The following is a 22,916-nucleotide window of genomic DNA, read 5'->3' on the forward strand; positions in this document are numbered from 1 at the left end:
TGCCCCGGGGAAACTTCCTGAGATATATGCAGGTGAGGGCGTTTACTAGACAACAGGTGAGGAAATTTCCGCTGCTCCCGACACAGGGGACTCAGGACAGAGTGCTTTCAAGGGTGTGGGTCGGAGAGGGCAAGGTGTCAGAGATATACCGAGAGATGAGGGAAGAAGGGGAGGAGTCGGTGGGCGAACTAAAAGGAAAGTGGGAAGAGGAGCTAGGGGAGGAGATTGAGGAAAGTATGTGGGCTGATGCCCTAAGCAGGGTAAACTCCTCTTCCTCATGCGCCAGGCTTAGCCTGATTCAATTCAAGGTGCTACATAGAGCACACATAACCGGAGCAAGATTGAGCAGGTTCTTTGGAGTGGAGGACAAATGTGGGAGGTGCGGCGGAAGCCCGGCAAACCACGCACATATGTTTTGGGCGTGCCCGGCACTGGAGGGGTATTGGAAGGGAGTGACGGGAGTGATTTCGAAGGTGGTGAAGGCCCGGGTCAAACCAGGCTGGGGGCTAGCTCTATTTGGAGTTGCGGATGAGCCGGGAGTGCAGGAGGCGAAAGAGGCCGACATTGTGGCCTTTGCATCCCTAGTAGCCCGGCGTAGGATCCCACTCATGTGGAAGGAGGCGAAACCCCCCGGACTGGAGGCCTGGGTAAACGATATGGCGGGGTTCATTAAACTGGAGCAGATAAAGTTTGCCCTGAGAGGATCGGCTCAAGGGTTCACCAGGCGGTGGCAGCCATTTCTCGACTACCTAGGGGAACATTAGAGGGAAGACAGATGACCAGCAGCAGCAACCCAGGGGGGAGGGGGGGGAGGGGGGGGGGTTAGTTTAGTTTATGTCAAACGATTATGGGGTTTAGTTATTTGTGTATTGTTAAAATTTCTTTACTGTTACGTTTGCTTTGTAAGAGGGAAAAAATTGTTGTTTGGGAAATTTTTTTTCAATAAAATATATTTAAAAAAAACAAAACACGGCTAAGGCAACAGCCAAGATCTTAACACAGCAGATATTTACATGCTGGGGACTCCCCAACAGCATTGAATCAGACCAAGGTTCCCATTTCACCGGCAGAGTAATGCAGAATGTCCTAATGATTTTTGGAATAAAACAACAATACCACATTGCTTATCACCCCCAATCCAGCGGTATTGTGGAACATATGAATCAGACCCTTAAAGCGAATATTAGGAAAATGGTGCAACAGCATAACACCACATGGGACACAGTCCTTCCATTCGCCCTTATGTTTATTAGGAACACAGTATCCAGTTCCACAGGTTCCACCCCCCACACCCTCATAACCGGACGACCCATGAAAGGAACTGAATATTTATTAGGATTTGGCCAGCCCCACAGTCACTGCCCTCACCCACGAAAAAGCAGTCCAACAACTCACGGAAAATATTAAAGCAGCCCAGCTCGCTGCAGCTGTCCGACTAGGCACTTGGAAAAAGCAGAGTAAGGCCTGCTTTGATAAAACAGTCCACCCAGTAGAGTATGCAGTTGGTCAGCAAGTGATGGTTTCCTGTATAATCCCAGTTCGTTCCTCACCCCTAAATTTGCAGGACCCTACTCCATTTTGGATAAAGTGAGACCCTCTGTGTACAAAATAACGTTCCCCAATGGAAAAACAGGTTGGTTCCATATCAACCAGCTTAAGGTTTATGGAACCCAATGTAGCCACTCCCACCATGTCTCCCTAGCAATGGCAGATAATTCCGCCCCACCCATTGACAACCTAGTCCAACCCTCCCTCAGCCAGGACAGCACATCAACGCCCACAGACACAACCTTGTCTCCGGCTTGATTCGGACGACAGCAACAGCCCCTGGAGCCATGACCTGGACATGTTTGGCCCCCTGTACCCCCTTTCACTGCCACAGCCAGAGCCACCGCCTCCGCCAGACAACGGAAATTTGCCCTTTGCAGCTACCGCCCCTCATGACAAACGAACCCCCCCATTGGCACTGCGACAACTCTTGTCGATAAGTAAGGAATGACGATTCGGATCCCACGACGGCTCACGCGGGCACGGCACAGAAACGACAGACACGAGGGGCGCGATTCTCCGACCCCCCGCCGGGTCGGAGAATTGCCGGGGGCTGGCGTGAATCTCGCCCCCCCACGTTTGGGGCGGCGCGACGCCGTAGTGGTTCCCGCCACTCCATTACGCTGGATTCCCCCACCCCACCGGGTAGGGGAGAATCCCGGCCGAGTTTGGCAACTGGGAGATGGTGATGACTTAGAGTCTGATACCCGTTATGGTAACCCTTTCGCGACACTTTTTGATACAGAACCCTGAGGTGTCCAGATGATGAGAAAAAAACGCATGTGAATTACGGTGTCCTATTTCCTGATGGAACCTGCCCGCTTTCTTTCTTTCTTTCTTATTGCTGCATGGTTTCAATTAATGTCGGCTCAACACGAATTTTCTTGATACAGTTTATTCTTCCCATCTCACATGGTTTTAATTAATGTCAGCCAGTTACAAAATTTCTTGATACAGTCATGGTTACTCTTCTGACGCCATTTACTGCCCAATGACCGTTAAAGGAACGAATTGTTGGATCCCATATGTTACAAATTCTTTCCGCTCATTCGGTCACCCAGGTAGGGAGTAACGGCACTAATCCCCACCCTGCCTGAGGACCCCCAATGCATCCGGTCAGCCAAGTTCGGGTAGTGGAGCAACGGCACTGATCACCGCCCTACCCGGGGAATCCCACCCATTCCTGCTCTGCCGCGGCCCACACGCACCTCGTGCTTCGCTCACTTCAAGTAATCTGGAATGGTTTTTTACACCCCTTACTGTCCTTGGCAGGTCTTTGTTTCCCCTTATCTGCTCTTTAGTGTGATTTAAAGAATGCCGTTTGCCACAGCCTGTACACTCAACTCTTTACCTTCCGCGACTCTTTGGTCGCTACCCCAACTGCTATTTACATGTTTGATGTTGTTACACTTGGTTGTTACACATTTGCTGCGGTACGTGAACTACCTCTGGACCCTGGACAGAGAAATCTCCGCCCATTCACCGCATTGGCCACAAGCTGCGGGATTCCTTGCACTTAAACAGAATTTTTTTTTCGGACGTCTTGTCTCTAAAATGGTAATTTCAACAAAAGAAAATGAGGGAGTTACACGTGGTGACGATTCCAATGGGTAATTGAAGTTGAAGAGAGAAAGACAAACAAAACGAGATGTTAACCAACGATAATAACAGATATTATGCTTGCACCCCCAGGAATATATGAAGAACGAAGAACAAAAAGACAACATGAAGACAGGACTGATGACCTCCAGTGTGATCATCGCTGGACTCCTACAACTGCGCGTGTTGATAGCCTTTGTACCCCACACCACACCGGCTCCGGACCTGACCATACAATGTGAGACCCCTAGCCCGGATACCACTCCTCACATGAAAATAAACACTGATACCCCTACATGGTGCGAAAACATTGTTCAATGGTATTCCCTTTCCTATACAGTAGAAGCCCTTTTGGTAATAGCAATACTCTGCAGTGTCGTTCAGACACTTAGACTCCGCAAATGGCAAAGGAGAGCCTCCCGCTCCCCGATATACACACTCCGAGCTCCTTTCCTTGGAATCCAAAAACCCCACAAACCTTTTAAATCTTTTTCACTGACAAAATAAAAAGATTGTACTTCTTCTATGCCTGTGATAGATTAAGTAGAGATGTGATGCTGCTGTTTATTTCTTTAAAATTTTTGTATTGTACATAAGTTCCTTTTTGATATTTGCCAGCAGCATGAGAGTAGCTTAGGTAATGATAGTTAGAGGTTCCCTTGTGTAAATAAGTTGAATGTGTAATGATTAAATGTTTTATAGTGGCCCCTTAGAGTTTATGAATTTATGATATGTTGATAAAATTAGGTAAATGCTCCAAAAACATAGGCAGAGTAGTGTAGAACCTGTCCTTGACCAAGGGTAACCGGCACACCAAGGACGGATGAGGATCAACAGTGTGATCTACCATGCTTCGCGTTCAGGATCAAAAGGACAGGATGTAGCCACCTGGGATGGCCACTTACAAAGGATCCCGGGAAATATGGCCACCTTCAAAGGACCATGGGAAATATGGTCAACCCAGGACTCAGACGCTCAGAGCTTATGTATATTGGCAGCTCAGATCACCAAACGCTATCGAAACATCCAGCTACTTTGCATTCTAATGGCCCATTTCCCCAGAGCAAAAGACCTGTTCGCCGGTAACAGATACAGAAACAGATTCATCGGCGCCACTCCCTTTGCTCAGGGGGCCCAAAAAGCCAAGGTCAATGACCGCTCAGGACACGCCACCCGCCCCTTTATTGGCCAAAATCGAAGGCAGTAATCGAAGCCTGCCGAATTATTGGGTCCAAAAGCTAAGGACCGCCCAAAAGAGCGCGAAACCCCAGAAGGATAAAGAGAGACCCTGCCATGTGTTCAGTCTCTCTTGGCCCCAGCGCTCGGTCTCTCTTGGCCCCGACCTACGCCTAAAACCAAGTATAACATCACGACCAGAAGCCAAGTTCAAGAACAACGATCGCTACCAGACGGATGACCCCAGCATAAACAAAGTCACTTCTCCATACCCAGCCACGCAAGATCCGGACAAAGGCCTTGTTCCTCTGCATAAAGCCGGGTGCCTGAAGTTAAGTACAGGTTGTTGCAGTGTTAGGTGTAATTTAGCTTGTAGTGTTTTATGTTGCATGTCGAAGTAATTCTTGTGTGTAAATAAACTATCATTGAACTTGAACTAACTAACTGGTTGTTTGGTCTTTGATCGATATCCGGTAAAACCTTGTGGTGGTATCATTTGATACCTGGCGACTCTGAAAAGCAATATTATCATTAATAACTGTTATATCAGTATCCAGTTAAAAAGAGCAACATTATTGGCGTCTCCTGTGCGAATTGGCAACACAGGTGCAACTGGAGTAATGAAGCACAGGTGCAACTGGAGTAATGAAGCACAGGTGCACCTGGAGTAATGAAGTGCAGGTGCACCTGGAGTAATGAAGCACAGGTGTACCTGGAGTAATGAAGTACGGGGCACCTGAAATAATGAAGCACAGGTGTACCTGGAGTAATGAAGTACAGGGGCACCTGGAGTAATGAAGCACAGGTATATCTGGAGTAATGAAGTACAGGGGCACCTCGAGTAATGAAGCACAGGTGCACCTGGAGTAAGAAGTACAGAGGCACATGGAGTAATGAAGTACAGGGGCACCTGGAGTAATGAAGTACAGGTGCGACTGGAGAAATTAGGTGCAACTGTACCTGGTGCAATGAAGTATATGTGCATATGGACTAATGAAGCACAGGTGCACCTGGAGTAATGAAGTACCGGTGTGTCTGGTGTAATGAAGCACAGGTGCAACTGGAATAATAAAGTACAGGTGCACCTGGAGTAATGAAGCACAGGTGCAACTGGAGTAATAAAGTACAGCTGCACCTGGAGTAATTAATCACAGCTGTGCCTGGAGTAATGAAGCAGAAATGCAACTGGAGTAATAAAGTACAGGTGCACCTGGAGTAATGAAGCATAGATGCAACTGGAGTAATAAAGTACAGGTGCACCTGGAGTAATGAAGCACAGGTGCACCTGGAGTAATGAAGCACAGGTGCACCTGGAGTAATGAAGCACAGATGTACTTGTACTATTACAAGGATATCTAGACAGTTCATTGAGTTAGTGCAGAAAAGGGAAATCAAACTGATACTTAGCTTGGGGCATCTGTGCTTAAGGAGAGAATAATGAATACAGAATTGCTATTGGAAAAGAGATAGGATGAGCAGCAACTATTTCAGTATTCTCAACACTGAATTGCCAAATTCTGAAACCGGTTTCTCAAAATTAGATGAGAACCTGGTGAACAATCAGTTAGATTTAACAACTGTATACAGAACTTACTAAATATCTGGAACAGACTGCCCAGGGAGACTGTGGACAGATATGAAAAAAGAGACATGCTGTCAAAATGTTTCATCTTGCACTCATCAGGACAGAAGCAAGAACGCCAAATTTCAAAGGGAATAACAATTTATACTGCATGAAAGAAGGATGCTGATTGGCTGGAAAGTCGTCTCTGATTGGTCAAGGTGTTGATCTGCAGAATACACTGGGGAACCGTTGTCCTCCCTACTTTTCTTCAATTCAAAGAAGGCACAATGCCTGGACATGCTCCTTTTGCCTACAGAGGACAGGTCCCTGAATATGAATAGATGTAGCTTCTCGAGAGCGAGAGTGAGTCACATTGTGAACCCAGCAGATAATCTTAAATTGGTTGTTAGTGTAATTGTTCAGCAATTGTTGTCCAATTGTGGAATCTCATCCAACATTGGAGAACATGATTTAATGACTTTTCTCTGTTTTTTGTGTTTCAGATAACTTTGCATCCATGTTTGCATATGGATCTCATTAAAACTGTGATTCTTTATTTTTATCAACAACTATGTGACACCTTATCAAGGAGCCTTTCACAATTAATATGCACAGCATCACTGCATTTCTTTTATTAACATTTTTTTATTTTCTCAAAGAAATGTGGTAAATTTATGAGCTATGATTTTCCTTTCATATGTTTTTCATGCTGAATTAACCCATGTCTTTCTGAATATTAATTTCATCACATATTGTAGCCAATGAAAGTTTACTTACCTTTGATGTCAGGCTGCTAGACATCAAAAGAGTAAATGTACAGCACTTTGGTAATTGTTCATGCAAAGAAAGAAGAAATTTGCACCTATACTAGGGCCCTTCACAAGATCAGGATGTTCCGAAGTGGTTCAGAACCAACAAAATAGTTTTGACTATGGAAGGTTTGAGAGGTTAGCTTGAGGGAGGGGGGGGGGGGTTGGGTTGGTTGTAGGGATGGGGGGGCGGCGCTGTGTGTTGGCGATGGTGTGGTTGGGAGTCTCAGAGGAATTTTCCAGATTTATTTTCCCTACTTCGCTTTAGGTTTTTAATCTTCCTTTTCACTTCTCCCAGGATATTACATGACCCCAGGTGCTGGAGAATTGTAAAGTATGAGGTATTGCAAACAACAGTGAGATAAATTACCAGATTATCTGTTTTAGTCTTGCTGGCAGAGGAATGATTAATGGCTGCTTCTTCCAATAATGCCATGGGATCTAAATCCACCTTGGAGGGCAGTCAGGGCACTGGTTTAAAGACTCACCTGAGAATCTATATTTTACTGGAATGTCGGCCTGGGTGATAAACCCCACTCTAAGTTCATTGGCATAAATTGACAACATTCTGATTTAGAGGTGAGAGTTCCTCAGCTAAGGTCGACACTAAGCCATTTCCACATTCATCAATTGGAGACAACTGAGGTGCAGGAGAGCTAGAGTGCTACATGCCCATTGTCTGAACTTTGTGACTGGCCTATTTTTTTTTCTGATGATGTCCATATATGATAACCTGCATTTATATAACACCCTTAGTATGAGGAAACAGCAAAACGCGCTAACGGAAACCATGTCTTACAAAAGAAGGAGTAAAATTAGAATCAACTTTTCTTATTAATTCTATAGTATGTCTATGTGCAATATATAATCACATTTCCCTGGGAATAATCTTATTTCAAGGCTCAAATAACTTCCCATCCATGGTTTATTTTATTTGAAGCTTTTGATTAGATTACTGCTTTGTAATCCCTCTATAAAATATGCCACTACCTTTAGGATAATATAGGTTGATGTATGTTACCAGGAACTAACACACAAACGCATTGAGATAACCCATAAACTGTGAGAGCAAGCTCTGACCATCCATTAGTGTCACATCACCCACTAGGTATGCACCATCCTTCGAATCAGTCCAAGCAGTGTTATTCTTTGCAATATATTGAACTGTATTTCATGGAGAGAGCAGCTCTTTTTAAACATGTTCTTTTCAATATGCAACTCCTAAGACAAGTGCACATGAAACACCTCAGGTGAAAGTGCATTTGCCTTTGTTTCTCCACCGAAACGTCTCTTATTACTTCTAATATATTTTTATTTAAGCATTAACAAATGGCAATGCACCTTAAATAGAGAGGTTTTAAATGGAGTAGCCTAGCTGCGTAAGTAGATATGGCATAACAATATAAGCAGGATCCTTGATTTTGTATCCAGAGGCATGGAATATGGAAAGGACGTAATGGCAAATTTGTATGAGAACCCAGATCATTTGTGGAGTATTGTGTTCAGTTTTGAGAACACCTGTATTTAAAGATATAAAACAATGGAAAAGGTGAAATAGAACATTAACAGGGATAAAGGATTTACAGTTATGAAAAGAGTCTTGAGGATTTAGAACTTTCTTTGTTAAAGCTGAGAAGACGGCGGGATAATCTGGTAGGAGTGTTCAAGATTGTGAAGTGATATATTATGATAAATAGTGATAGATAGTTCCACTGGTTGGCAAAATGTAATGAAGGAATCATTTTGGGATAATCACAAAAGAAGCTAAAGGGGAGATAATGCAAAAAATATATATTTCCACAGAACATGGAATTCTATGCCACAAAACTTTGTCCAAGTATTCCATACCTTCTATAAAGACTTTTGAGTCATCCTGAGGTTGTGAAATCACTATACAAATACAAGTTCTATTTTTAAAAAGTCAGATAGTTTCTTGAATAAAATGATATTAAAGAATAATCATAAACCCAATTATAAAGAACACAGCTCATGAATTAAACCTCGTAAATCTCTAAACAATATAATCCAACAAAATTAGCAGGAAGCACTGGTCACATGAGCTTTAAACATTCTTTTCAAAAGAGTACCTGCTGTATATTAGGTGGTCGCAAGAAATGTGGGGACATGGGTTCAATATCCTCTCTGTTCTATCCTGGATCTAAGCCATACTATGTAGGGAGCAGAAATCAACAAAGAATATTGATAGGTTCACTGTTATTTGTCTTTGGTTGCTAATAAATTTTGCTTATGATAGAGGCAATGGACATGGGAAATCCTACTTCCCCACATATTAACCGCTAAGCTGCGTGTCCAATAGCAGCTAAGACTGAAGTTAAGCACTTTTAGTTTTGCACTCCCATTTACGATGTTACAAAATGTCAGAGGACTGTGGGTTTAAGCTCCACTCTAGGACTACAGCACATAATCTAAACTGACTCTCAGTGGATCACTGAAGTGCTGCTTTATCGTGAGAGTCAAATAAGACATGAAAACTATAGACCCATTGGTTAAATGTAAAATGTCCCTTAGAACTATTTGAAGAGGAATAGAGGAGTTCTTATGTCATCCTGGCCAACACTGATCTCACTAAAACAGGTTATTTAGTCACTTGTTTCACAGGTGTTTGTTGAATTTTGTTTCCTACTTTGCAACAGTGACTCCACTTCTAAAGTAACGCATTGGTTGTGAAGCACTTTAGGTCATCCTTTAAGATGCAAAGACAAGTATACAAGTGCAAGATCTTTCCTTTTTTCAAAATCCTGTGATTTCCTTTTGTAAGTATCTAAATTGTTTAGAACGTTGAAAATGTGATTGGCATCCTTCAGTCTGGGAGTGATCATGGGAATGCAACCTCAGAATGTTGGTGAGGTCAGATGAGATCATCTGCTGCACTTCTTTTGACGGCTGCACAAGCCCGAAGGCAAAATCTGTCACAAGTACCACACATGGATTTGCCCTTTGCCCGTGATGTGGGATAATCTATGCCTTGTTTGCAGGGCAGACATCTGCTTTGGAGGTTCTGAAACCAAATGATGTCATGGTGGCGAACAAACAAAACTGGTGTTGCCATTTGCATCAATCGTCAGGTAGCGTTTCCCATTCGTCATGATTAATATTGAGGGCATTCATGTCTCTTTTGACACCATTCTTAAATCAGAGCACTGGGCACCCTGCTGGTCTCCTGGCATGGGCTACCTCCCTATATTGCATAACCTTGGGGATGCGGCCATCTTCATTCCTGTGAAAATGCCCAAGTCAGTGAAGCCTTTTTTGCACTAGCCTGCTTGGAAGGTTTGCCTTAGAAAGGACTGATATATTGGTGACTTGTGTCTTTCCATGCAGATGATGCATCACAGAGACTGGAGATGGACTACATTAAACCTTTTTACGTGTTCAGTATAAATTGTCCAGGCTTTACTGCCGTACAGCAATGTGCAGAGGATACAAGCTTCGTGGATAAGCATCTTAATCCTCTGGATCAGTTTGTTCTTTTTCGATGTCCATTTTGTTAGTTGGCCAATGTTGGTAGATGTCTTGCCAATGCCTGTGCTGATCCATTTGTCAATAGACAGGTTGCCTGTCACCATGACCTAAGGTAACAGAATTTGCCGACACCTTCCAGTGGAATGTTGTTGAGTCTGATCACAGGTTGAAACAACACCTTTTTTTCCGGCTGCATTGCGCACGGCACAAATATCGCTTTGTCAGAAAATACCGGGGGAGCCCTGAAACGGGATTTGTGTCGCGCACCAAACAGTTCATGATGTGCCTGGTACTGCCCCCGCTGCTCCCCCAAGCAGACGTAATCGGGTCCATGCCCAGTGAGGGCATGCACCTGATTACCATGTGCTTAAATGGGCCAAATCTTCTGGGAATGTGCAATGTTCCTGTGCAATGTTCCAACTCCCCAGCATGATGTAGCGCTGGCGGGAATCAGACTTGATGACAACACCGGGGGGGCTCAGAGGCCACAGTAGCACCTGGGTGGTCAGGGACAAGGTCTGGCAGTGCCAACATGCACTAGGCACCTGGCACCCAGTTGCACTGCTTGGTTGGTACTGTCAGGATTCCGGGACAGTGCCAATTTGACACTGCTTGTTATTTGGTGATCCTAGAGCAGAGTGTCTTTCACTTTGGGGGAGGGTACTGATGCCGGTAAGGATGGGGGTGTGGGGTTTGGGTCACCCTGATGCCTGTGTGGTGTTGGCGGCGTGACCTGAACTTTTAGTGGTTAAGGGTAGTTTGCTCCTCTGTGGTCAAGGGTTGGGGATGCGGGGCTGTGATATCTGTGAGGGTGGTGGTGGGGGGCTGTCACTTAACTTTGGGCTTTCTGAGGAGTCTGACCTGCTGATGCAAAACATGCCCTCCTCCACTAAGTGCGTCAGAACAGCTGGTGCGTTTCGCACCGTTTTCACGCCCAAAATGACACTTGGTCATCTTTTGGGAACATTCTATCCCTTGTTCCATAACTACAGTTTTCTTGATACTGAGGGTGAGGGAGAATGTGACACAGACATGGGGCAATCCATGAGCCTTTGGACCTGGCCTTCTGACCGGGCAACTACTGCAGCATCATCAGCACACAGAATTTCTCTGAACAGGACATGATTCACTTTGTCTTGGCTTTCATTCCCAAAATGTTGATAACCCACCTGATACTGTGTGGAGGTATACTCCTTCCGTACCGTCAGGAAAGCATGGGTCAAGAGTACAAAGAAAAATATACCAAGCAGAGTAGGAGCTAAGATGGTTGAAAAGCTCCTTGCTTGAAAACTCATTTGAATGCAGCCTTGACGTCAAGTACAGTTACTCTTAAAACCTCTAGAATTTAGGGCAGCATGGAAGCATAGTGGTTAGCATTGTGGCTGCACAGGTCCCAGGTTCGATTTCCGATTGGGTCACTGTCTGTGCGGAATCTGCACATTCTCCCCGTGTCGGCGTGGGTTTTCTCCGGGTGCTCCGGTTTCCTCCCACAGTCCAAAGACATGTAGGTTAGGTGGATTGGCCATGCTAAATTGCCCTCAGTGTCCAAAAAGGTTAGGAGGATTTATTGGGTTCGGGTGGAAGAGAGGGCTTAAGTGGTTCGATGCAGACTCAATGGGCCAAATGGCCTCCTTCTGCACTGTATGTTCTATGTTTAATTCAGCTTGTGTCCACAAAACTGGGATGAGATCTGGAAATGCATGGTCCTGGTGGAATCTAAATGAGCATCAGTGAGAAGTTTATTGGTGAGTAAATGCTGCCTGACAGCATTATTGATGATACTGTCAATTACATAGTTGATAATTAAGAATCGATCAATAGGAAAGTATTAGCCAGTTTGAATTTGTCTTACATTTTGTGGATAGCACAATTTTCCATAATCATGTGGACACCAGTATTGTAGCTGTAGAGGAGCAGCTTAGCTAGAGGTACAGCTAAATCTGGAGCACTGGTCATCAACAATAGAGTTGGGATGTTGTCAGGACATGTAGCTATTGTTCCTTCCAATACACTCACATTTCTTGATATGACATGGAGAGAATCAGATTTTCTGAAGAGTGGTGTGACAATAAGGATATCAGAAGGAGGCCGTGAAGGCACTTCTGGCTGATGATGGTTGCCCTTTGCGCCAACATGCTGCCATGCCGCATAATCGCTGAGGATGCAGATGCTCATGTAGTCACCTCCTTCAGTTAAATGTTCACATGACTGGACATAGCCGTATGCAAAGTTTTGGTCAGATCCGTTGGCTGTTAGAATTCTTAACTGTCTCAAGAATATGCTACTAATGCCATTTAACATGCAAGTAGCCTGTGCTGTAGCTTCATAGGTGTGCACCTCACTTACAGGTACCTCTAGTGCTACGTTCAGCATGCTCTTCTGCATACCTCATTGTTGGTCCACTAATATGATGATGGAGGAATGAGGGATATGCTAAGTCAAGAATCACAGAATCCCTACAATGCAGAAGGAGGCAATTTTGATCTCTGAAAGAGCACCCCTCCGAGGCCCACTCCCCTGCAAACCTGTAACCCCACCTAATCTTTGGACACTTTTAGCCTGGTCAATCCGCCTAACCCATACAACTTTGGATTGTGGGAGGAAATCGGAGCATTAGGAGGAAACCTACGCAGACACAGGGAGAATGAGCAAACTCAACACAGACAGTTACACAAGGCCGGAATCGAACACGAGTCCCTGGCACTGTGAGGCAGCAGTGTTAGTCACTGTGCCACCGTGCCGCCCATGAGCTTACCGATTGTTTCAGAATACAATTCTGCTGCTGATGCTGGTGCTTCATAAGACCTTTTGGGCATCACGTTTTGAGCTACTAGATCTAGTCTTAATCTATCCCACTGAGCAAAGTGATAATGCCAAATAACAGAATGAAGGATGTCCTCAGTAGGAAGGCACCTCATTTGCATGGACTAGATGCAAGCAGCTACCATTTTTGATGTATCTCCAGGCCCTTTCTGACTATTACTATTAACAGGAAATCCTATACCTTCCTCCCTTTTGTGAGGAGTTGCCTGGCACCTCTGCACATGGAACCCGTTCATATTAGTCTCAATCCCACAAGACAGGGAATAATCCATAGAAATGTTTTCAAAATGTAAACTCCTTAAGGAGACAGGCAATTAAGGGACTGGGAAGTGAAAAACTGGTGCTAGTGCGCTACCCTGATAGAAGGATGCAATTACAGCGTGACTAATTTACATAGGTATTTAGATTATAAATGTGGGCATAGGAATTTATTATGGAATAAAGCTGACAGACGAAAGGAGCACAGGAAGTTACTTTTTCGAGACACACAGAACTGTCCTCTTTGTTTAACTTCCATAAACATTTAGGACAGGATCTGACCACAGGGGTGGAAGCTCAAACTGCTCTTCTTCGCTAATCCTGGGGACAACTTATTCAGCAGGGCTAACCAGGATTGCAGCCTAAGAACTTCCTGACCAATACAGCAAAGTTCAAAGCACTTCAGTGTAGTTACACACTGGACCATGACTTGAATTGTTTTACTTACATTTTCACTATTTCACTCCATCAAGATGGTCAATTTGGCATGATAGCACTCTCCTGATGTGGTCTGATGTGGCGCCACCTTCATAACTCCCCCTTGGCCTGGTGGACGGCAGGCACTTGAACCTCACTGGCTGGCCCCTGCAATTCTGGGCTTGGGTCTTCCCTGGGCTGGCCCTGGCATTCTTGCCACTGTGCATCTGCAATGGCAGCAGCAGCCAAGTAGATAGCTAGCTAGCTGGCAGCTGAGTTCCAAATTCCATTTTTGTGCAGGGGGACAGGGGAGAGAAATAAGTGAGGCTTCCCTTGATCATCCAAACCCCCTGAATAACATGGTTATCCTGAGTTTTAAATCTCCATCACCTTCACTATTCCCTTCCACCCACTACTCCCCCACCTCTCACACCCACTACCTCCCCCCGGCCCCTTCTTCATCATGTACTTGCCACTGCAGCCCTGTTCCCAGCAATGATTTGCACCTGGCCCTTGTGTAAAGCCTCTCTCCTCGCCACCCATTCCTGCCAAATGGGTACCGGTGGCTGCCACAACCCATGTTAGCGATAGGCTCTCAGGCCCCTGTCCTGGTTCTTCCAATGGGGTCTACTGTGGGTGTTCCCATTGAGTTACCCAAGGGGTAATTTGCTAGTCATTTACAGCAGCAATAGAAGGTTCAGGCACGGCACCCCAATCCCAAGGGGGACTCCTCGAGTCCACACTCTTGACACCAAGTTGGTCCCCGCTAGTCCCAGATCTCCAGGTTTAGACCCCCCAGCCAGCTCGGAGACACTGGAAAAGGTACTTACCTCCTTGCTCCCCCTCAAAGGTCATGGTCCCAGGGTCCTGGTTGTAAATACTTGCACCAAATCACACCTGCGTGACTCCTAGCTGGGAGGGTTGGAGCATAACAGAGGGGTGGAGATTCAGGAAGGTTCGGGCCCATTAATCGCATTTAAATTAATACAAAGTTGTTTGTGTGTTCCCACTGGCGCGGGGTGGGAATCCAGTTATAGTTGGCATGGCAGGACCGGAGGCTGGGGACCGGCCTGCCACACAGCACCGATCCCGACGCAGGATTCTTGACCTGATCGGGATTCCTTATCTTAGAGGTAGGGATCGGAAAATCCTGGCCGCTGTCTTTCGCATGACATGCCAAAATAAAGACATTAATTTTGACGCTTGAGGTGGATGTGAAATATCCCGTCGGTAGATTCAAGGAAGTGCAAGAATTATCTGAGTGAACTGCACTATCTCTCTCCCTCAACCAACATGACCACATAACAGGTTATTAATTTACTGCCTTATTTGCTGTGTGCAAAATGGTAACCATATTTTCCTACATCACAAGTGACTATGCAGCAAAAGTACTTGGGGTTGAGTGCTGCACCCACATATAATTGATAGTGGCATCAATAGTCAAATGGGTGCGAGGAAGTTAAGTTAAATCGCAGGTTAGGCATCACTTGGAGTCTAATTCTGGTCATCACGCTTTAGGAGGGGTGCCAAGGCCTTGGAGAGGATGCAAAGGTAGTGTAACAGAAAGGTACTGGGGTGAAATACTTCAAGGGTGGCACAGTGGTTAGCACCCCTGCCTCACAGCGCCAGGGACCCAGGATCAATTCCGGCCTCAGGTGACTGTGTGGAGTTTTCACTTTCTTCCCGTATCTACGTGGGTGCTCCATTTCCCCCCCAGAGTCCAAAGACGTGCGGATTAGGTGGATTGGCCATGCAAAATTTCCCCTTAGTGTCCAAGGGCTTGCAGGTCAGGTGGAGTTGCGGCGTGGGGTGGGGGAGTGGGCCTAGGTGGGATGTTCCATTGAGGGATTGGTGCAGACTCGATGGGCCAAATGGCCTCCTTCTCCACTGTAGGGATTCTATGGAATTATGTAAAGAGATTAGAGAAGGTGGAGTTATTCTCCTTTGAAAATAGGGGATTAAGGGAGGATATAATAGAGGTGTTCAACATTTTGTGCAGTTTTTATAGAATATAGAGTAAGAAACAGTTTCCACCTGCCTGAGGATGACCAGAGAAGACAGATTAAGGGGATCAGAGGGGAGATGAGAAATAATTTAATGATGTGAACTTTATGATGTATAATGCACTGCCTAAAAGAGTGGTAGATGCAGATTTGATACAAACTTTCAGACAGATATTCAATACATGCTTGAAGAGGAATAAATTGCTGAGCTATTGGGAAAGAGCAGGCGAGTGGGACAAACTGGATAGCTCTTTCAAAGACCAGGCACACGCATAATGCGTCAAATGGTCTCCTTCTGAGCGATTGTCTGGATTTTATGAACACAACACCCACAAATATTTGCTAAGAAACATGACTGGAAAATCCATATGCTTTTAAAAAAATGTAAATAGTAGAATACCGTTCAGATGTGGGCTCCACTCCCTGATAGCTGAAAATGCCATGATTTGCAGTGCCTGGATTCCAGTTACCTGCTGACTATTGTATTCAGGAGTCCTTCATTTTTATTTAATTAATACATTGGGCGGAATTCCCCGTTTGAGAGACTAAGAACGCAATCTAACTGAATTGCAACAGAGTCGCGTGTTGAGCGCGTTTAGCCGGGTGTTTCCCAGCGTTTGCAGCACCGAGAAATATCAGCTAACGGAACTTGTTTCAGCGGGGAACCCCTGCCGAGGTCGCACTGAGTCCCACACTTAGAGCTCCACTCTACATTTTAAAATTACATCCCGATCTCTCGACCAAACCCCTCCCGACAAGACGCCTGAAACCGCCCAAATTCCCAACTCACCTACAAGGGGGTCCTCGGGGCCCCCCCGCACCACACCTCACATGGGCAGGGCACCCCTGGGCCCAATCCCTGGCGTGGGAAAAATGCCAGCCTGGCACCTCAGTACTGCCAGCCTGGCACCTTGATAGTGCCCCTGTCAGTGCCACCAGGGCACATTGGCAGTGCCAGATTGGCACCTATGTGGCACTGCCAGTTGGCAGGGGCACTACCAAGCTCCCAGGCTGACGGCACCTGGTGCCACTCTGCCCAAAGGGCAACCACCTGGGGGCCTCTGATCCCGCCCCGAGTGCCATTCCATCTGGTCCCCGTTTGTGGCACTCGCTTAAGGTCTCCAGGGTGAAGGGGTTAGGCCCAGGGACTCTGTAGATCACGCGAGTGCATATTAAAGTGAGACAAGCTGTCTCACTCTAATATGCAGATTTGCCAAATACTGATCCTGCCCACAATGGACGGGGTTCAGATCGCGATATTTTGCAAGATTCCGTTAAATCTTGCAAGGCATGGTGAGCCAGGTAAATCCCAGAAGAGGGATCTCCCGCCATCTATCGGCCAAGCAGCGCTCCCGTTTGCCCAAGTAGATAGATAGCACCCAAGATGGTAGATAGCACCCAAGTGTTGATGCCAGGACTGAATTGTGGGAATTTCACATTCCTGTTGGGGCCGCTAGTTCCGGAGCAATTCAGGACAGGCCAGCACTCTGCCCACGTGAAATCAGTGCAATTCTCATTAGCGCCAGCGTCAGATTCGCTGGTGCACGGGTATACAGTGCCGCAAAAAGATGAACGATGCCTTATGTCAGCTCGGGTATGTCACCGTCTCTGTGCCCCTGCGTCACACCCATCTCTCACTCCCTCCCTCCCCTATTCCAATAAAAAACAATCTACTTGCATCCCCCTACATCCCACCCTACACCAAACCCCAACACCTGTATTGTTGTCTCTGGCCAGGTTCCTTGTACACACAGGTCACCAGCCCCAGACCTCCTGCCCCCATGTAAGTCAAGTCCAAGTATCTCACAATGTCCATTATCTGTTCCCAAGGAGAAGGCAGCCCATAACCGCCGGGAGCGTGAGAAACAGGAGGGGGATCGCCTCCTGATGCTGTTGAGCAGCGGTTGATGGAGTTAGCCGGGGAGGTGGGAGAGAGGGCTATCTCCCAGGCAAAGGTCGGCTTGGGACAACCAAGTGAGCCCCTAATGTATAGTCATGTCCCTATAGCAAGTGAGTCACCCCTCTGCCCCTACCACTCCTTCCTGAGATCTCATCATGGGTCTTGCAGGATTGTCTTCAGATGAGGCCAGCACGTCCGAGGTATACTGCCCCCCCCTCCCCCCCCAGGCACATATCCCAGAGGACTAGTCTGGGAACGACACTGACCTTTCAGTTCTGCATTCACCTGCACACTCCACCAACACAGAGACTATCACCTTGGTGGGTGATATTAGTGGAGAGGCTCCAGGGACACTTTCTGGTCTGCACGTCAGGTGGAGGTGGGAACTCCTGAGGGAGCGGGCAATTTGAGAGCTGCCGGATCCCAGGAATTAGCTTTAGTCCAGACCGATATTGCGCTTCTGGAAAGATTGATCCCATCACTGGTGGAGATGCAGACACAGACCCAGAATCTACAGGAGGGTGTATCAGCAACTTTCCAGCAACTGCAGGTGCAGCTGGAGGAGTTCAACCGCCTTCAGGCGCAGGAGATCGTGCCGATAATGCATGGTACCCAGGCCAATGCCAAACGGATGGCATCCATGGTGGAAGCTTTGAGTGAGAAGGTCACAGCCAAGGGCCAAGGCGACTAAGGCTTGGGGCACACATTGTGGTCAATGGATGAGGGTCAGGACAGGGGAGCTCAGTCAGACAGCTGTGTACCGGGCCACATTGACATTGTGTGGTGCTCCAGAGTTTGGCCCAGTCACAAATGGTCATGGCTGAGGGCGTCGAGAGCATTGGTCGGGCTCTGACAGACCTTGTCCAGTCACAGAGGGACATGACCCAGTCACAGAGAGGCATGACAAAGGTGCAGAGGGATATGTTGCACTCGCCGAGGGATGTGTCTCAGTCTCTGTGCTCCATGGCTGAGGGTATCGAGACCCGGGTTGAGAGGAGAGCAGGTCTCCAGGATTGGCAGCACCTGGTGCAGCCTTCGGAGTTCACTCTGACCTCATCTCCATCCCATGGAATAGACCGGGGGCCATCGAGCACCCGAGGGTGAAGGAAGTGATGGGGCCCATGACGGTGCCTCCACAGGAGAAGTGCTGGAATATCCTAGCATTTCTGAATCTCCCTCACTTGACACTGGCGCATCTGATGGGTTGCAGGCAGAACAGGGTGGCACCTTGTCACCTGTGACTCCCAAAATCGGCTGGGCCCATCCAGAGCCCTGCAGAGGGCAGCTGCCAAAGGCATCCCAGGTCCAAGGGCAAGAAACACTGCAGGCCACCTCCAGGTCTGATGTGCTGTCTGGGGGAACATATAGAAGGAGTGGTAGAGCATGTAAATTTGAGAAGTTAGACACCAGTTAAGTTGGCACAGGTGCAGCTAGAGTTAGGGGTCAGGATACAATAATGTACATAGACACTATAAACTACATTTGCACCGAAATTTCGATCTGTCTCAATCCTCTGTCTGAAGGGTGTGAGGGATGGGCTAGGTGTAGAGGGGTGGGAGGTTCGTGGCGGGGGGTGCTGGAGGATGGAATGGGGCAGGACCTTCAGGACAATCTGACATTCCACTTGGGGTCACCCTAAGAGGCGGCAGGGAACAGGGCCAGAGGTTTGAGGGTGCGATGTAGGACAGCTCACTCAGTGAGTTATCCATCACTGCTCACCATCCCCATTACCGCCCCCCCAAAGGATTTATGGGCCTGTGCGATGGAATGCCCAGCAGACATGCAGGGTGACCCAATGGACATGTGATCCCGAAGGCAGGAGCCAGCCTTTGTCAAATGATGAGGAACACCAGCGCTTATCTCACAGCGAGTTGTCATCATTTTCTGTCCAATGGACAAGGCCCGCTGATACTGCCACTCAGGGCTCACACCCTATAGTGATACTGCTTGGACCCTTGAAGGGCGGTGGGGTGCTGGCGTGGAGTGAGAAGGGACAGGTCAGGATGTGAGTGGCTATGAGGGAGTATGGATGGGTGGGTCAGGATGGTTGAGCAGTTGGTGGACAAGTCCCTTCGTTTGCGACCCTGGAGGTGATGAGGTTGTCCCATGTGCGGCAGCCCTGGTGCACACATCGGGTGCCTCCTGGGCCTGCTTGGCTACTATGCCCTGGTCCTCCTGGCCATCATCCTCATCGTCAGATGAGGCGTGGCATTTTTCCTCCTCCAATATGTTCCCCCTCCGCTGCGCGATGTCATGCAGGATGCAGCAGCTCACCACGATGTGCAAGACCCTCCTTGGGCTGAGTCACACCAGAGTAGTCCAGGCACCTGAACCGCATCTTCAGGACGCCGATGCACCGCTCAATGACACTCCTGCTTACTGTATGGGTGTCGTTATAGCGGTTCTCTGGCTCGGTCTGGGACCTCCACATAGGCATCATTTGCCAAGACCACAGTGGATAAACCTTGTTGACCAGGAGTCAAACCCTCATGCAAGGGAGCGTCTCAAAGGTGTCAGGAACCAACAAGTGCTCCAGGATATAGGCGTCGTGTGCACTGCCTGGGTATCGGGTGAAGAAATGTATGATGTGCAGCTGGTGGTCACACACCAACTGCACATTCAGGGAGTGGAGGCCCTTCCTGCTGATGATGGGCACTCCCTCATGAGGCAGTGTTTGTACGGGGACATGTGTCCCATTTATCAGCCCCTGGACCTGGGGCATGCAAGCGATGGCGGCGAACCTGCTGCCTGGGTATCCTGGTGCGCTTGGTCCGGACTGAAGTTTATGTAGTCTGCTGCCCGGGCATATAGGGCATCTGTTACGGTGCATTGCCGGCCCCAGTGGGCATGGCTTTCGGTTCGGCACTGGGCACGAACCTCGTTGTCTGGGGGATGCCCGATTCTCCACCCCCATCGCGTTCCGCCTTGCCGGCTTATGAGAATCCAAGCCCTTGTTTTAAATATGAGAAAGCTCCAAGATCAATTTGATTCTTGGTAGTGGGGGGGAGGGGGGAGACACGTCATCTGCTTTGCTTTCCCCTTTTCTGTACTGGTACAGCAGGCTGGGTCATCGATTTATCAATAAACATCAGCAGTGCTGCTTCCCACGCAGAATGTGAAATTTAATCAGCTGGAAGCGTACGCCCGGTCTCCATTTTGGGTCTGCCAGGATCACCTCAATCAAACAGCCCTCGATGGGTTAAGGCTTGATCTTTCTTTTGGCTGTGATGTGCTCAGCAGTGACGTCACGTACAGCACAGATGAGCGACTCCACATTTCACATCAGAGCCTGTGTCGTCTTTTTTTTTAAAGAACTCGCGATGGTGCATGAATTTTAAAAAGTGGAGTGCGCTGAAGAGGAGGCACAAGATAGCATTTACAAAATGACAATATAGCTTTGCCTGCCAGTGTAGGACAGTGCGACATTATCGTGCACGGAGCAGCAGCCCTCAATCAGAATGACTGTTTTATCTATCCATTGCTTCCTTTCCCCACTCCCTCCCGGATGCTGCAGCCCTACACAAACATTGATGCTTGATGTAAGTCTAATGCAATCAGCCGTGTTGGTTGGTTTGGAGGAGGGGGGGTGGGGGGGAGGCTGCTCGAGCAACATTCAAAGCATAGTACCTATTCCAGATAATAATTGCGGGGGCATGCCGCAGGCCATCACATTTATAGTCATTAGAATAAAAAAATCATTTGAATTATTTGCAGCAAAAATATCAAAATCTTTCTCAGGATTATTTCGTGACGAATTCAACAGGCGAGTCAGTGTTTGCGAATATATGGCATGCATATATTGCAGCATGTAATCAAAAAACACCCCACTGTATCCTAGCAGCAGCCCCAATGAAAACCTTTTTGATCACTCGCTCATAATAGCTCCTATTCATATTGTACAGTGACTTGATTTTTCAGTCTCCATTTTATTTAAGACTATTATTTCTCCTTTCTCTACTGGCTGGGATTCAGATGGGAGGGAAAGCAGAGCTGTGCTTTTATTTTTTTCCCTAGGCATTACTAACTCACGATGACAGGTTATACGAAAATGATGAACTTAAGAATACAATAAAAAAACAAACCAAAGCCCATTGATGATTTACAGCAGGGCAGCACATACCATTGCAGTGTCTGCACAATAGAAATTCAATGTAATCATTCACTGCAAAAAAAATCACAACTGCAATGGGGCAGAGCTGGTACATAACTACCGATGGTATATTTTGCAGATTATATCACAAAAACCATTCAAGCAGATAAATGCACCAAACTCCTCTGCTGCATCAGGCAGTATCTCTCACTACACAGGTCTCAAAAGGGTTTGAATGAAAAAAATATTACTACCATACCTGTTCATACCAGTCACGTGTAGAACATGTACACTCCGGCCACCATCCGCCACTGTTGCCGTTCACCTTAGGTACGCTCTTATTTTGGCTTTTAATCGGTCCACTATCACGGGAGGTTGGGATGAGCTTGGTTTTATTCCTGGCAGCAGCTCCTGATGAAGATGGCAGTGTTTGGGAGCTGAAACCACCATATCCATACGGTTCGTGCTGCCATTCAGTGTAATTCTGTGGTTCCATCCGTCGGAGAGCTGCCATCCTGGTTGCCTCATAACACTCTGGGCACTTGCAGCAGTGATGGTTCTTATGCAGATTTGCTTTCATGACCAACACTATCGTCCAGTTCAAATGTTATTATTTTCCACCTTTCGAGTCAGAGGGAAAAAAATAAAAATGTTCTCTTTATTTTCAATCAAGAAGGTGATGGTCCCTGTTCTTTGTCCCTTCTTTCTGCTTCTTGCTGTTAATGGCAGACCTTGCCAGTGGAGGCGAAAGCTGGAACTGCAGAGCGCTTGATGCTGGCCAGTGTTAGTCTTGAGGATGCAAGCATCCCTCCAGCAACCTTCGCTCAGACAGCACCAATCAATGTGCTGCACAGAATAGCATTCAGATACTCAGCTCTGTCAGCAGCAGCATCCATGGGCTGCATCACTTCAGTACATCCTACTGTTAGAAATCTAATAAAACCACTCTGAATAAGTGCAGCACTGATATTAAGCTGTGCTGTCATGATGACCCTGGGGATTGGAACTGTTGTCCCTAGCACCTTGATTACTATGAGAAGCCTTCTGTATTAGTAAATGTGCTCAGATGAGTAACTCAGGACTTGATTAGTACACCCTAGTCACTCAGCATCAGGACCTTTTAGCTGCTTGCGAGGGCTCTCGTAATGAAATAACAGATGAAGGGAGAGTGAGGTCTAATTCTAAGCAAAATGACATAGAATCTCCCTCCAGACTAATTCCCAAAAGACAATAATTTAGAATCTGC

At 47.0% G+C, this 22,916-nt stretch overlaps 1 protein-coding gene across 10 annotated transcripts in view; it reads right to left on the bottom strand.

Annotated features, from left to right (window-relative positions):
* The window catches only part of dlg3 (discs, large homolog 3 (Drosophila)), a 1,021,949-nt gene that overhangs the window by 485,724 nt on the left and 513,309 nt on the right, over nucleotides 1-22,916 (bottom strand). For 2 of the 10 annotated variants that reach the window (XM_072505487.1, XM_072505486.1), the window contains exon 1: nucleotides 21,930-22,441. The exons of 7 other annotated variants lie outside the window; for them this stretch is intronic. In XM_072505487.1, coding sequence (XP_072361588.1) covers nucleotides 21,930-22,250 — 321 coding nt within the window. In that variant the 5' untranslated portion in view covers nucleotides 22,251-22,441. Of the gene's footprint in view, nucleotides 1-21,929; nucleotides 22,442-22,916 lie in introns of those variants that run through there. One more of the 10 variants, XM_072505483.1, reaches the window with a different exon arrangement.

Source organism: Scyliorhinus torazame, chromosome 5, assembly GCF_047496885.1.
Source record: "Scyliorhinus torazame isolate Kashiwa2021f chromosome 5, sScyTor2.1, whole genome shotgun sequence".
Lineage (NCBI taxonomy): Eukaryota > Metazoa > Chordata > Chondrichthyes > Carcharhiniformes > Scyliorhinidae > Scyliorhinus > Scyliorhinus torazame.